The following is a 13,981-nucleotide window of genomic DNA, read 5'->3' as shown; positions in this document are numbered from 1 at the left end:
GGGGGGGGGGGGGGGGGGGCACGTAGGCTTGGTCCTCTCAGCTGCTCGCCACTTGCCGGCTTCGACCAGGAAGGCCCCCCAGGCCGACTGCGGCATGATCTCCATCACCGAATGGCAGAGTGAGTGCAGTGACCCGGGCTGTGGAGGGAGCGGGGCTGGAGGATCCGGGCTAGGGTGGGGCAGAGACGTGCCCCTTCCAGCCAGACCTTTTCTTTCTGGGGAACCTACGCACGTGACCTCTGGAGCCAGTGGCTGGGAGCTGCTGTGCTGGCATGCGAAGTAGCAGGGCCCAGGCAGGGGGCGAGGGGGTGCTCAGCGCCCATAGGTAGCCAGAGGCTGGTGCCTGGGGGGCCTGGCAAATTGTCAGTCAAGCCCGCCCCTTTCCCGTACAGGGTTCTTAGAAGTGGGATGCCACAAAAGTGAACTCGGGAGGCCTCTGCCCTTTCAGACCCCACAAACCCTCAAAGTCTCCTGTGGCCTTGGGTCCCTTCTTACTAAAAACCAAACTCCACTCCTACGTGTTTTTCCCCTTCCTTTGGGGAAAAGGGTAGGGAGGTAGAGCACAGGTCTGGGAGGGCAGGGAGGACAGTGGCTCTGTGGGCTTCGTTGGTTGAGTTACTGAAAGGCTCTGAGCCCATTTCTCATCTGCAAACTGCTGATACCATTCACTCACTCACTGAACAGTTTTGTCTCTGCTGTGTGCCAAGCACTGCGTTGGATGTAGAGTTTGAAACAGATGCTTACCTTCTAGAGAGGGGAGACAAGTAACAGGTCAAGAAGAAAATATATGGTACGTCAGGAGTGATAAGTCCTCTGTACAGAAATAAAGCAGGCTAAGGAGGCTAGGGAGTTCAAAGTAAAGGGATTACTATTTCATACAGAGTGGTCAGAGAAAACTTCACTGGGAAGGTGCCCTTTACACAGAGACCTATAGGAAATGAGGGCATAGAGCCATACAGCTCTCCTATAGGAAATGAGGGCATAGAGCCATACAGCTCTCTGGAGGGGGAATGTTCCAGGAAGAGGGGACAGCCGGTGCAAAGACCCTGAGGCATCAGCATGCTGGGTGCGTTTGAAGAACAAGGGGGCTGGTGTGGCTGTGGCTGGAGCAAAGCGAGTAACAGGGAGGGTAGTAGGAGCTTAGGTCAGGGAGGTCACTGAGGGGTCAGACCCTGTAGAGACTTATAGGCCATGGTAAGGACTTTGGTTGTATCTACATAAGATGGTAACCCCACTGGGGGATTTTGTGCAGAGATGTGACATGATCTATTTTTAGAAGATCACTCTGGATGCCGGGTTGGGAATAGGCTGTCGAGGGGCAGGGAGACCAGGCCTGAGGGGAGCGAGGGTGGAGGAGCCTGGGCGTGAGCAGCGAAGTGGTGGGAGGTGGGCCGCGCTGCATCCGCCTCGAGGAGGTTGCTGAAAGGGTTTGCTGATGGATTGGATGTGGGGTGTGCAAGAAAGGAGGGTCGAGAATGCCTCCAATGTTTCTATCCTGGGCAATGAAAGGTTGAGCAGGAGGGAAAGCAGGAGCTGCGCTGTAGACGTGTTGAGTTTGTTCGTGCCATTAGACATCTAGGTGGGACGTCAAGTAGGCGGTTGGGTATGAGTCCTGAGTTCAAGATAGAGGCCTAGGCCGGAAAGAGAAATTTGGGAGTTGCCAGCATGTAAATGGTATTTAAAACCATGAGAGTGCATGAGATCACCTCGGGCACAGTTTCTTGGGCTTCCCACTACTGACATTTTGGGGCAGGTTAATTCTTTGCTGTGGAGGGCTGTCCTGTGCACTCTAGGATTTTAACAGCATCCATGGCCTCTCTGCACTAGATGCCAGTAGCACACACCCCACTGAGTTGTGACAATCCCATATGTTTCCAAACATTGCCAAATGTCCCCCGAGGAACAAAATTGCCTCCCCGCAACCTCCCCTTGCCACAGTTGAGAACCACTGACCTAGGGAATAAAAATAAAGACAGAAGAGGGCTGAGGCCTGAGCTCAGTGGCACGCTGACATTTTATTAAACCCATTAGCCTTCAAGTAAATATGCTCTTACCACATGTGATAAGTCCTATGGAGAATGTGCTAAGTGCTATGAGAGAGAGAAGTGAGGGAACCAGCTTTAGGTCAGGGAACAGAGAGTGGACCAGGCGTCCCTGAGAAACTGACATTTGCATTGAGCCGGAAGGATGAGTATGTGTTAGTCAGTTCCAGGCAAGGAAACCTCATGTGCAAAGGTCCTGCGGGCAGGAAGGCTCAGGTGGACGCAATGAGAGCATGTGGTTGGAGTACGGCAGGCCAGAGGTAGGGAGGCAGGAGACTGGACAAGCAGGCCTGCGGGAGCCATGGTGGAGATGAGAGGACTCTTTCATTCTAAACTCGGTCGGAGGCCACGAGGGACTCTAAGCAGTACACTAATAAGACTGGATTGTATGTTTTTTGAGATCCGTGAGTGCTGTGTGAAGGACGAGGAGAGAGGCAAGAACGAGGCAGGAGACAAGGCAGGGCTGTGGCAGAAGTCCATGACAGAGATCCCGGTGGCTGAAAATTAAGAGTGGAGAGAAATGGACAGCTTTCAAGATACGTTTTAGAAGAAGAAGCAATAAAACTTAGCTGCAGACTGAACAGGGGAGGGTGGCATGAGCAGCGAGGGAGACTCAAGGACAGCTCTCTCGGGGGCTTCTGCCTCCGGGGGCTGCGTGGACGGTGGGGACGTTCTTACTCACTGGGGGAAATCAAGGGATGTGCAGGTGAAGGAAGGAAGGTGGACAGCTCAGTGTTGGACCCGTTGAGTTCAAGATGCCTGAGAAAAAACCAAGCAGACATGCTAAGTAAGCAGCTGGAGAGGAGTTTGGAAACTGAAAGAGAGACCTGGGCTAGAAAGATAAATATCGACATTGTCAGCACACAAAAGACATTTAAAGACATGGGAGTATGTGTGAAAACAGAATAAAGAAGTGAGCTGAGGCCCAAGCCCTGAGCAGCTCAAGTCCCAAGAGGAAGAGGGAGCAGTAGGAGCTGGCAGTGGAGACTGGGAAAGAGTGGTTAGAGCAGCAGGAAGAAAACCAGAAGTGTGGTGTCACGAGAAAGGCTGTTTCAGCAAGGACTGGCCACCTGCCGACAGACGAGGACTGACCTCTGTCCACCGGATCTGTAACATGGAGGTCATGAATAGCTAAAGCAAGAGCAGTTTCTGCACAAGTGGATGGGACTGGGTTGATGAAATGCACTTTTTAGAGGCAGATGACTGTGTTCGGGCCCTGGTTCTGCCAGTTGCTGGCTGTGTACCCCTGGTTTCTGCACAAGTGGATGGGACTGGGTTGATGAAATGCACTTTTTAGAGGCAGATGACTGTTCTGGCCCTGGTTCTGCCAGTTGCTGGCTGTGTACCCCTGGGCAACTCAACCGCTCAGTGTTTCCATTTTGTTTGTGAAATGGGGCTAAGAGCTTCCTAGGCAGTTATGAAAATTAAATGAGTTAATGTACTTGAAGTGCTTAGACTGTGCCCGGCACAGTGTGTTCCATACACTGCTAATCACTATTGTTAATTTTTTTTTTCCTTTTTGTCTTTTTTCGTGTCCGGCAACGGATCGCAACCCTCAGTGTCGCGCCCGTACCGGACCGGGACCGGCAATGGTATTGCAACCCTCGGTGCTGCGCCTGCGCCGCGCTCAGCCAGTGAGCGGGAACCGGTCACCACATGGGATCCGAACCCTCGGCGGGAGCGCCACCGCACTCCCAAGCGGCGCATTCTCCAGTGCGCCACCGGGCCGGCCCACTATTGTTAATTTTGAAAAGTGATTAAAGCCTTGTCCTCTTCTCACTTCCCTCCCTCCTCTTTCTGAACAATTCAGGTCTAAAGCTATTAGGCTGAACAGAAAGGGGCGTGCCCAGAGCTGGTTGTCAGAGCCCCGGCTGGGCGAGGTGGCTGGCCAAGGCGTCATAGCCAAGGCAAGGTGAAGAGGGCACTCCTGCGGGGTGGGGGATGGAGAGTGACTTTACAGCAGAGGGCCTGGCAGACACTGCCTGAAGCGTGGAGAAACATCATCCGTAATGGGCCAAATTGAAGCTGTGCATCACCTTCTAGGACGCAATGACAACACAGCACCATCTTGCTGATATTTCTGCCTAAAGTGCATAACCTGAATCTGGTCGTGAGGAAACGTCAGATGAACCCAAATGGAGGGACAGCTATAAAATAACTGGCCTGAATCTACAGAAGTGCCAAGGTCATGTCAAGGAAAGACTAAGAAACTGTTCCAGATGTAAGAGACTAAAGAGACATGACAATTAAATGCCACATGTGATGATGAACTAGATTCTTTTGCTAGAAATGATATTACTGGGACAACTGGTAGACTTGAATGGGGTCTGAGGGTTGGATGATAGTAATGTATCGGTGATCATTTCCCAACTTTGATGGTTGTACCTTGGCTATCTAGGAGACTAAAGGAAAACCACACCAAAGTATTCAGGGGTGATGACATATCAGGTGGCAACGACTCTCAAATAGCTCAGGAAAAAGATTCTTTGTACATATTTGCAACTTTTCTGTACATTTGTGATTGTTTTTAAAAAAAAATAAAAAAAGAAAAAGAAAACAAAAAGGACAACGTTCTGAGACTCCTTGCACAGCCTCGGCCCGGAGGGACTCACCCGCATGCTCCATGATATATTGCTTTCCTCGGAGCTATGGCTGCTTTCTGGAACAGGAAGGACACTGAACCTGGCTTCCCTTAATGAGAACTATAAGGTGGGGAGTTGGGGCAACCTGGCTGGTCTGCATCAGGCTGTACGGTCCTCTTGGCAGCGGCTCTGGAGCTGCAGGGCAGGGGCATTAAACACGGCATCAGCGCATCCAGGAGTGTGCCTTGCCAGGGGGACCTACAGCTGGTCTCTGAGGTCCGGGGAGGTCTTCTCTTCTCACTAGGTGACGCCCTGGAGAGCCAGACCGCCCCAAAACCTCAGCCTCCAGGCTGTTTCCTGCTGGGTGTAGCGTGTGACAGCCCCAGCCATCTCCAGCAGGGGGCGCGCTGCCTCATCTGTCTGGATCGTGGGGACAGGGCCTTCTGCCACCCCCTCTTCCTCTGCCCGCTTTACCATGGTTGCTGCCCGAGAAGGACTTCAAGAGCAACCCCCGGCTGGGAAACTTGACTGAAATCGCTAAGCTACTCCGGAAGCGAGAGGAGGAGGAAGGCCCGAAGCATGTGTGGGAGAAACACAGTTTCTGAGCCTTTTCTGTGAGGTTCTGTGTCCCACTGAATGCTGAAAGCACTCAGTGTGGCCCGTAAAGAAGGCTGTTCCCATCACAGGAAAGTTCTGGAATTACACCAGCCCTTAAAGAAGAGTGTGGAACAAGTTGGAAGAGTAATAACTATGCAGCTAGTAAATCGTTGTTGCAGAAGAAGAAAGTATAATGTAGGAGAGAAGACATGAAATGTAAATTTGAGAATCTTATGCTGTTTCTCCAAAATGACTAAGGCTGTTCTCAAAATGACTAAGTGTGTGCAGGACGGACGTACAGATATTTTAACAAAGCAACATGGAAACCCTATAAAATGTTCACGTTGTATTTCCACATGAAAACATCTACGAAGAGAGACACAGGGAAAGGGTGTATAGTCAGAACTAGAGTCAGTGACAGATATTTTTATGGTAGGTATAAGCTAATAATGGATATTTTTATAACAAGCATAAAAACTTAACACCTTTATCATTCAGATTAAAGAAATGTGATTGTGGTCTTCCTCCACAATATCCTGGCCTACACAAAACTATCATGACCGTGAAAGTAGATGTACGTCTAGATCCTCAACTTACTGTCTCTGAGGATAGAAATGTCATGCAATATGGAAAGACACAGCACAACTTTCATAATGACCCAAGGGGCTGTATTCTGCCCAGCTGTCCTGAGTTCTAGGATTTAATTCAGGCAGCCATTACTGGGAGGTAGAAATAAACAACAAACCCAAATAGATCATGAAGGTTTGTCAGAAACAGGAGGAGTCGGTCAGTAGCAGAAAACAGATTCTGGGCGGCTGGGTGATGTGTTGAGAGGAATGATGTTGCATTGGGTCCTAACAAAATCCAGCTTCTGCCAAAAGTGAGACCCAAGAAGCCTGGCATTTTACTGGACGATGAGTTGAATGAGATTTCAGTCTAGAATTTGAACGATAGATTTCAGCTTTGTATTTTTAATGATTCTTTTAAAGAAGCCCTTTGACCTTATTTCTATACTGGAATTCATCCTAATCCTTTGAAAATCTGCATGATAACAGATTCTGAAGGATTAACTACCCAGAAGACGAGTGTGTTATTTCATTTTCTTTAAGTTGTAGAGATAACTTAGCCAGTAAATCTAGTCTCAATAATTTTTTCTTTGTACAGTTCTGCCTCTAAACAACCAGAATAATTTCCCTCCTCACTTTTAATAACTATCTATAAAAGCATGGCAGTAAAACAAAATTCATAGAGGTTGTGAGGATCAATTTTAGGTGTTGTTAACAAGTCTAGTAAAAATTTCAGCGAGGATGTCAAGACCATTTAATGGGGAAAGAACAGTCTTTACAAGAAATGATGCTGGGAAAACTGGATATCCACATGCAAAAGAATAAAGTTGGACCCTACCTTACACCAAGATTAACTCAAAATGGATCAAAGATCTGAACAGAAGAGCTAGAACTATAAAATTCTTGGAAGGAAACATAGGGGAGAGCTTCATGACACTGGATTTGGCAATCATTTCTTGGATATGACCCCAAAAACACAGGTAACAAAAGAAAAAAATAGATCAACTGGACTACATCAAAATTAAAAACTTCTGTGCATCAAAGGATGCAATCAACAGAGTGCAAAGGCAACCCACAGAATGGGAGAAGGTATTTGTAAATCAAATATCTGATAAGGAATCAGCGTCCAGAATATATAAAGAATTCCTACAACTCAACAATAACAAAAAGAACAACCTGATTAAAAAATGGGCAAGGGGCCGGCCCGGTGGTGCACTGGAGAGTGCGCTGCTTGGGAGTGTGGCGGCGCTCCCGCCAAGGGTTCGGATCCCATGTGGAGACCGGTTCCCGCTCACTGGCTGAGCGCGGTGCAGGCGCAACACCGAGGGTTGCAATCGCGTTGCCGGTCAGTAAAGAAGACAAAAAGGAAAATAAATAAATAAATAAAATAAAAATAAAAAATAAAATAAAAAATGGGCAAGAATATGAATAGACAGTTCTCCAAAGAAGATACACACATGGCCAACAAGCACATGGAAAGATGCTCAATGTCACTAATAATTACGGAAGTGCAAATCAAAATCATAATGTGATACCACCTCATACCCATTAGCATGGTGCCATCGAAAAAACAGAAAACAAAGCATCAGCAGGGAAGTGGATAAATTAGAACCCTTGAGCACTGCAGATGGGAATGTAAAATGGTGCAGCCACTATGGAAAACATATGGGAGTTCCTCAAAAATTAAAAATAGAATTACCATATGATCCAGCAATTCTATGTCTGGGTATATACCCCAAAATAACTGAAAGCAGGGTTTGTTTTTTTTTTTTTCCTTTTTGTCTTTTTTCGTGTCCCGCAACGGATCGCAACCCTCAGTGTCGCGCCCGTACCGGACCGAGACCGGCAATGGGATCGCAACCCTCGGTGTTGCACCCGCACCTTGCTCAGCCAGTGAGCGGGAACCGGTCTGTATGTGGGATCCGAACCCTCAGCGGGAGCGCCGCCGCACTTCCCAAGCGGCGCACTGTAGCAGTGTGCCACCGGGCCGGCCCGGAAAGCAGGGTTTTGAAGAGAGATTTTTTACACCCATATTCACAGCAGCATTATACACAATAGCCAAAAGGTAGAAGCAATTCAGATGTCATCAGCAGATGAATGGATCAACACAAAGTGCTATATACATACATATTCAGCCTTAAAAAGGAAGAAGATTCTGACACATGCTACAACATGGAGGAACCTTGAGAATGTGATGATAAATGAAATAAGCCAGTCACAAAAAAGACAAATATTGTGTGGTTCCACTTATTAAAGGTTCCTAGAGGAGTCACATTCATAGAGACAGAAAGCTGAATGGTGGTTGCCAGGGGCTGGCGAGAGGGGAGAGATACTGTTTAATGGGTAGAGAGTTTCAGTTTTGCAAGATGATAAAGTTCTGGAGATGGAGAGTGGTAATGATAACACAAAAATATGAGTGTACTTAATACCACCAAAATGTGCATTTAAAAATGGTTAGGGGCTGGCCCAGTGGCGCACTGGAGAGTGCACCGCTTGGGAGCGCGGCGGCACTCCCGCCGAGGGTTCGGATCCCATGTGGAGACCGGTTCCCGCTCACTGGCTGAGCGCGGTGCGGGCGCAACACCGAGGGTTGCGATCCCATTGCCGGTCCCTGGTACGGGCGCGACACCGAGGGTTGCGATCCCGTTACCGGTCAGTAAAAAAGACAAAAAGGAAAAAAAAAATGGTTAGGATGGTAAATTTTATGTTATGTGCATTTTACCACAATTTAAAAATTAGAAATTTAATTTAAAAAAATGAAGCAACACAATGAATTTTCATTCGTTGATTATCATAGTGGCAAAGATAAGTAAAATTAACAATTCTGTGTGATGGAGAGGGGTAACAAAAAAAGGAACTCCGCATCCTGTTCTTGTACAGCTCTTAAGGGGAGTGATCTGAACTATGTATCAAAATGTCAAAAATGTAGCCTTTGACCCAATAAGAGGGTCATACTGTCCTGCACTTCTGTGCCCTGCTGGCTGGCTCTGAGCGAACTCCTACAGCTTCAAAGCCTGCCCTGAGACACGCTGGGTCCAACCTCGTGCAGAAATGCCCAGCACCACTGGGGCTGAAATCAGAGGAGGCCGAGCGGTGGGAGGCGGGCCCCCCGGCAGCTGCTGCAGGAGGGAGGGAGAACAGGCGAGCAGGTGCAGGCCGGGCTGTGCTTCCCCAGTGGGAAGATGAGCACATTCCTGACCGGTGGCTTCTATTTTCCCAATTAAATGTGAAAGGTCATCACCTGAGAGCAGGGGACAGGGCAGTTTTGAGGAGAGAGGAGACAGTGTAAAGAGTTGTTTAGAAGAGCAAGCCTCTTGAGAAACAGAGCAAGACAGCTGGGCGGTTCTGAGTCTTTTGGGGTGGAGGTCATGAGTTTTCAGGGTACCCTTCTACCCCACGTGGATAGGGCCCCAACGGTTCTCACTGCACGAGGCAGTTGGTTGTGTCCAGCCAGGGACCCAACCTGCTCGTGATCTGGATAACGTGGCATCTGAAGGCAGGAGGATGCAGAACATAGAGAGTGGGACTAGCTTCTTCCCAGGGCTGTGTTAGACAGCATGCGTCCTGTATAGAAGTGGCCAGCACAGATGCCAGGTGCCAGTCAGAGGTTCCTGCCCGTCCTTCCTTTCCCTTCCTGTCCACCCTCCCTGAGAGCACGGAAGCTGAGGTTCCTGGACAGAAATGGGGCCATCCTCCAGAGGGCACCCATCCTGTGGCCATGGGGGAGAGTCTCAGGGTCCCAGCCTGTTCCCCAAACCGTATCTCACCGTGACCTCCTTGCCCATTGCAGAGATTGGTGTGGGCATCACCGGTTTTGGCATCTTCTTCATCCTCTTTGGGATACTCCTGTACTTTGACTCAGTGCTCCTGGCCTTTGGAAACGTGAGTCCCCCAGCTCTGTGTACCTCCCCTGCCCAACCGTCTATTGCCAGGAAGGTCAGCCCCAAGTTCATTCAGATCATGTCCACCTGGGGGTCAGGGGTCATCGAGCCTGGGCAGACGAGGGCTGCAGGGGGTAGAGATTAGAGCCTCTGGCAAAGAGAATCTGAGGCCCTGAATTCTCACGCCACACTCTGTATTCCCAGGTGAGTCAGACACTGTCCCTGCCATCGAACCCCACCATCTCAGGACAGGATATAACATTATATACACGGGTGGGGCAGTGGTCAAGTCACAAGACAGACACATTTCATATGAACCAGGGGGCTTAGAGGAAAGAGAGCACACCCAACTGGAGAAGGTTGAGAAGGAATTTGGAAAGGAAGTGGGTGTGGAGGGGGGGGAAATGCATTTTCGGGGAGGGAAAAGGTGTGGAGGAGGAGAGGAAAGCGTGGACACCCTGGCAGAGAGACAGAGGGCTAGATCTGGCGGGAGCCTGGGCTCTCTTACAGGACCGCCAGGAGCCAGGCTGAAGCAGTGACAGGGCCATGTGTGGGGGGCCTGGAGGATCACCCTGTGGGCTGTAGAGCCCCCGATGGGGTTGTGGCTCGGCATGGCTGCGTCACCTGTTTAGGCCTCCGTCCTCCCCTTTGTGAAATGAAGAGAATCTCGCTCTCTATCCACCTTCCCTGGGAGGTGTGATGAGAAAGGCAGTCAGGTATGAAGAAGTGCTTGGGATCCAGTGACTCGGGTAGGAACGAGGGACCCTCAGACCTGTCCTTGTCGTGCCTCTCCCGCCCCGGCCTGCAGGCCTGGCCCTGCCTCCCGCGGGCTGCCGTGTTTGCTCTCACACGCTCTCCCTCCCCACAGCTGCTGCTCCTGACTGGCCTTTCCCTCATCATCGGCCTGAGGAAAACGTTTTCCTTCTTCTTCCAGCGGCACAAGCTCAAGGGGACCAGCTTCTTCCTGGGGGGTGTGGCCATCGTGCTCCTGCGCTGGCCCCTCCTGGGCATGTGCCTGGAAACCTATGGATTTTTGAGCCTCTTCAAGTGAGTGCAAATCCCTATAACCCTGGACAGACCCACCAAGATGTCCAGTAGCTGAGATCACCCCAGCAGGGTGTGCAGAAGCTGGGACTTCATCCTGCAGGAGATGAGAGCCATGGAAGGGTTGGAAACAGGCAGGGGCCTCAGGCTGATGCTTTGGAAAGGCCCATTTATCAGCAGACATTGATCGAGCACTTACTGTGTTCCCAGCACTGTGCCTATCACCAGGAAAGAGACACAGGCCCCGCCCTCAAGTCTCAATGATCCAGCCAGAGAGGAAGGGCGGTGAACTAATGTTTGCCAAGTACGCTCACAATTGCCATCTTATTTTGTCCCCACAACCCACTGTAGTGTTGTTCTCTACTTAACAGATGAGGAAACCAACACCCAGGGGCTGTTCCCTGCCCAAGGTCTCACACTAACGTGAAAGATCTGAACTTGACCCCGTGTCTCTGGCTCTTGGCTCCGTATCCCTTGGCCTGTCCTATGTCAGCCCTGGGCCTGGCACAGCAATGGTACTAACAGGACTGCAGAAGCTCAGAGGGGAGGACAGGGAGGTGTCCTAGAGGAAGCAGGACCTGAGACAGGCCTTGAGGAATGAGTAGGGCCTGAGAGAAGACTGGAGAGAGCTTAAGGAGAAGAAAGAAAGGCTATTAGGGAAAGTGGGATGGGACTGTGGGGGGAATAGGGGTGGGACGGGACAATGGGGACTGGAAGAATCGTGCCTTATGCAATCATGGGAAGGAGCAGAGGTCAGGAAGGCCATGGGGAGGTCATGGGCTTCTCATAGGAGCCCAATTTGCTCCGTGCCACCTTGAAAACACCCTGAGGGGTCTGAATGTTCTAGGCCTAATAGACATCAAGTAGTGTGGCTTCAAGAAACCAAAATTTTCTTACACACATCTCCCTCCACTTATTCAATATTCAAATATGTCATTATTCAAATAGCTATTTCTTTAAATTGTCACATACATAATAAGTACCCCCTGTTTGCCAAAGACAGGGCTAGGTGTGGGGCTACGGCACTAAATGAGGAGAGAATTCCCGAGGAACTTGCAATCAAGGAGGAAGACAAGTAACTTCTCGTGATGTTTACTGAGGGCTCAGAGGTGCGGTGGGGCCACTGCGGGTTTGGTAGTTCAACCCAAAAGAAAGCCTTGACAGGGACACCTTGCCGCAGCATAGTAGGTGCAAAAACCATCAGAGCTGTGCAGGACCTCAGAAATGCAGCTGAGCCCCAGGAGAGGGAGGCCAAGGAGAGAGCGGCTCAGCCAGAATTCAACACACTGAGCTTCTCAGCCGTCCGCCCCACGCGGGGTTCCCCTCCCGCGCCCACCTGGGGGCCGCCAAGCCTGCGAAGGATCACACGTATGTCCCCGAGCAGGCCAAGGGCCAAGGGTGGCTCTGTGCGTGGGATGCCAAGGCTGGGGAGGGTAGACATGAGCACGGCCTCCAACAGCTGCCTGTGCCCAGGGCCCAGGAAACCTGGAGCAGGTGGCACACACCCCGCTAGGGAGGAGAAGTCTCCAGCAGAGTAGTACATAATGAGAGAAACAACAGTAGAAGTAAATATTTCCGGAGCAGTTCTTTGTATGAGGTCCTGCAGTGAAGATACTCTTGTTAACCCCACTTTTACAGCTGGAAACCGAGATTCAGAGAAGTTAAGAGATTTGCCCCAAGTGTGTAGAGTGCCAGGAAGTGGAAGAGCCAAGATTTGGGCCCAAGGAGTCTGACCCCAGAGCCTTCATTCTTAACCGCTTCACTTGGCTGCCTCTCAAAAGCCAGGGCTGCAGACGGAGCCTGCCCCAGTGCCAGGGGCCCGCTCTCCTTTGGGGGTCCTCAGCCTCACTACCCTCCGTCCCCCCCTCCTGGGCCACCACTGACTCCCCTCCTCCCGTCTGCTCCTAGGGGCTTTTTCCCTGTGGTCTTTGGCTTCCTGGGCAACGCCTGCAACACCCCCTTCCTGAGCACGGTGAGTACATCACGCATGCGCCCGGCGCCTTGGGGACTTGGTGAAACTGCCGCCCCAGGTGCGGCGGGCCCTCCCCATCTCCCCTCAGACCCCACCTCAGGTACGCCAGCCTTCGGCTCCTCTTCCCCTCTCTGCCCCTTCTCCGTTTGACACAAGCAGATGAGGTAAGGGGATCCCCAAGCAGTGTGCCAAAGGTGTGGGTACAGAACAAGGTAGCTATTAATATCCCCTTATCAGAGCCAAAGAAAGGGTGACTCAGAGACGCTAGGTGACTCATCTGGGAAGCTCCTGAGATTTCTGGGGAGTGGCTGGGTCTGGGCCCCAGGCATGGAGAAGAGGTGTGACAGCCAGTGACAGCAGGAAAAGCAGGTGGCAGGTTTGTCCTCTTCCTGGGCAGGCATGGGCAGTGGTCCCCAGCCCCTGCCCGTCCCTTTCTCTGAAGTACCTGACAGAATATGAACTCTCCGAGGAGCCCGGGGAGGCCTTCCAGCCAGCGCCTGACGCCCCCGCCAGCTGGGCACGTCCCCCGCAGCCCCTTCTCCCTTCTGTGCGTGGCATAGCTCCCGGCTTTCACAGCCAGCTCTGTAATAACCTGGCTATTGAGTCTGCTCCCCACTCTTTGTCTGGAGTAATGACTCTTGGCTCCCACAGCTGTTCCAGAAGCTTCAAGGTACCGGCTCCATGGTCTGAACAACAGAGACGAGGTCCTTGAACTTGGATCACGGGTGGAGAGGGTGGAAGGGAAGCGGGGGCCACCTCCGCAGGCGCCCCACCCCCGAGTCCTGACTCACTCCCCGTCATATCCGGACCTCAGCAAGTCCAGAAGGAAGCATGGAGCTGAGTGACTGACCTCAAATCCCCAAGTCCACTCAAGAGGCTGCCAGGACGGTTTGGAGCAGAGATCCAGGGCCCCGTGGAGATCAGACTGGGGCTGGCATCACATCCCCACCCTGTATTTATGGGGGAAAAGGGAAGATTAAATCCCCAAGTTGTGAGTGTGTCTAAGATGCGATGTCAATGTCTCCAGCCCCTTCGACCCATCCTCTGCCTCAGGACAGGCCAACACATGTCATTCCACATAGCGAAATTATGGCCTGTAAGGGTCTGTCCTGCTTTCATAGGCTGTAATTTTTATCCTCATGTTTAATAGTCCTAGTGAGTGGGATGATGCGTTTGCAAGCCTCTGTTAGCAGTAAGTATTGGACAGGTGATGGGTGCTAATTCTCCGTGCTGTCAGGACGTGTTTCTCAACCACTAGATGATAGTTCTGCACAGCGCGCCCACCAGGTAGGGCTTG

At 51.1% G+C, this 13,981-nt stretch overlaps 1 protein-coding gene across 1 annotated transcript; it reads left to right on the top strand.

Moving 5' to 3' along the window:
• The first annotated feature begins 32 nt into the window (after nt 1–32).
• On the top strand, nt 33–13,374 carry LOC103594170 (vesicle transport protein GOT1A). The gene is made up of 5 exons (XM_008577356.1): nt 33–119; nt 9,578–9,669; nt 10,537–10,715; nt 12,621–12,684; nt 13,336–13,374. Exons 1-5 carry the CDS (start codon nt 95–97, stop codon nt 13,372–13,374), a joined length of 399 nt encoding a protein of 132 aa, XP_008575578.1. The 5' UTR covers nt 33–94.
• The last annotated feature ends 607 nt before the right edge of the window (nt 13,375–13,981 follow it).

Source organism: Galeopterus variegatus, unplaced genomic scaffold (genome assembly GCF_000696425.1).
Source record: "Galeopterus variegatus unplaced genomic scaffold, G_variegatus-3.0.2 Scaffold1498, whole genome shotgun sequence".
NCBI classification, from domain to species: domain Eukaryota; kingdom Metazoa; phylum Chordata; class Mammalia; order Dermoptera; family Cynocephalidae; genus Galeopterus; species Galeopterus variegatus.
The sequence above is the reverse complement of the archived record's forward strand: the minus strand, read 5'-3'. Positions and strand labels throughout refer to the sequence as shown.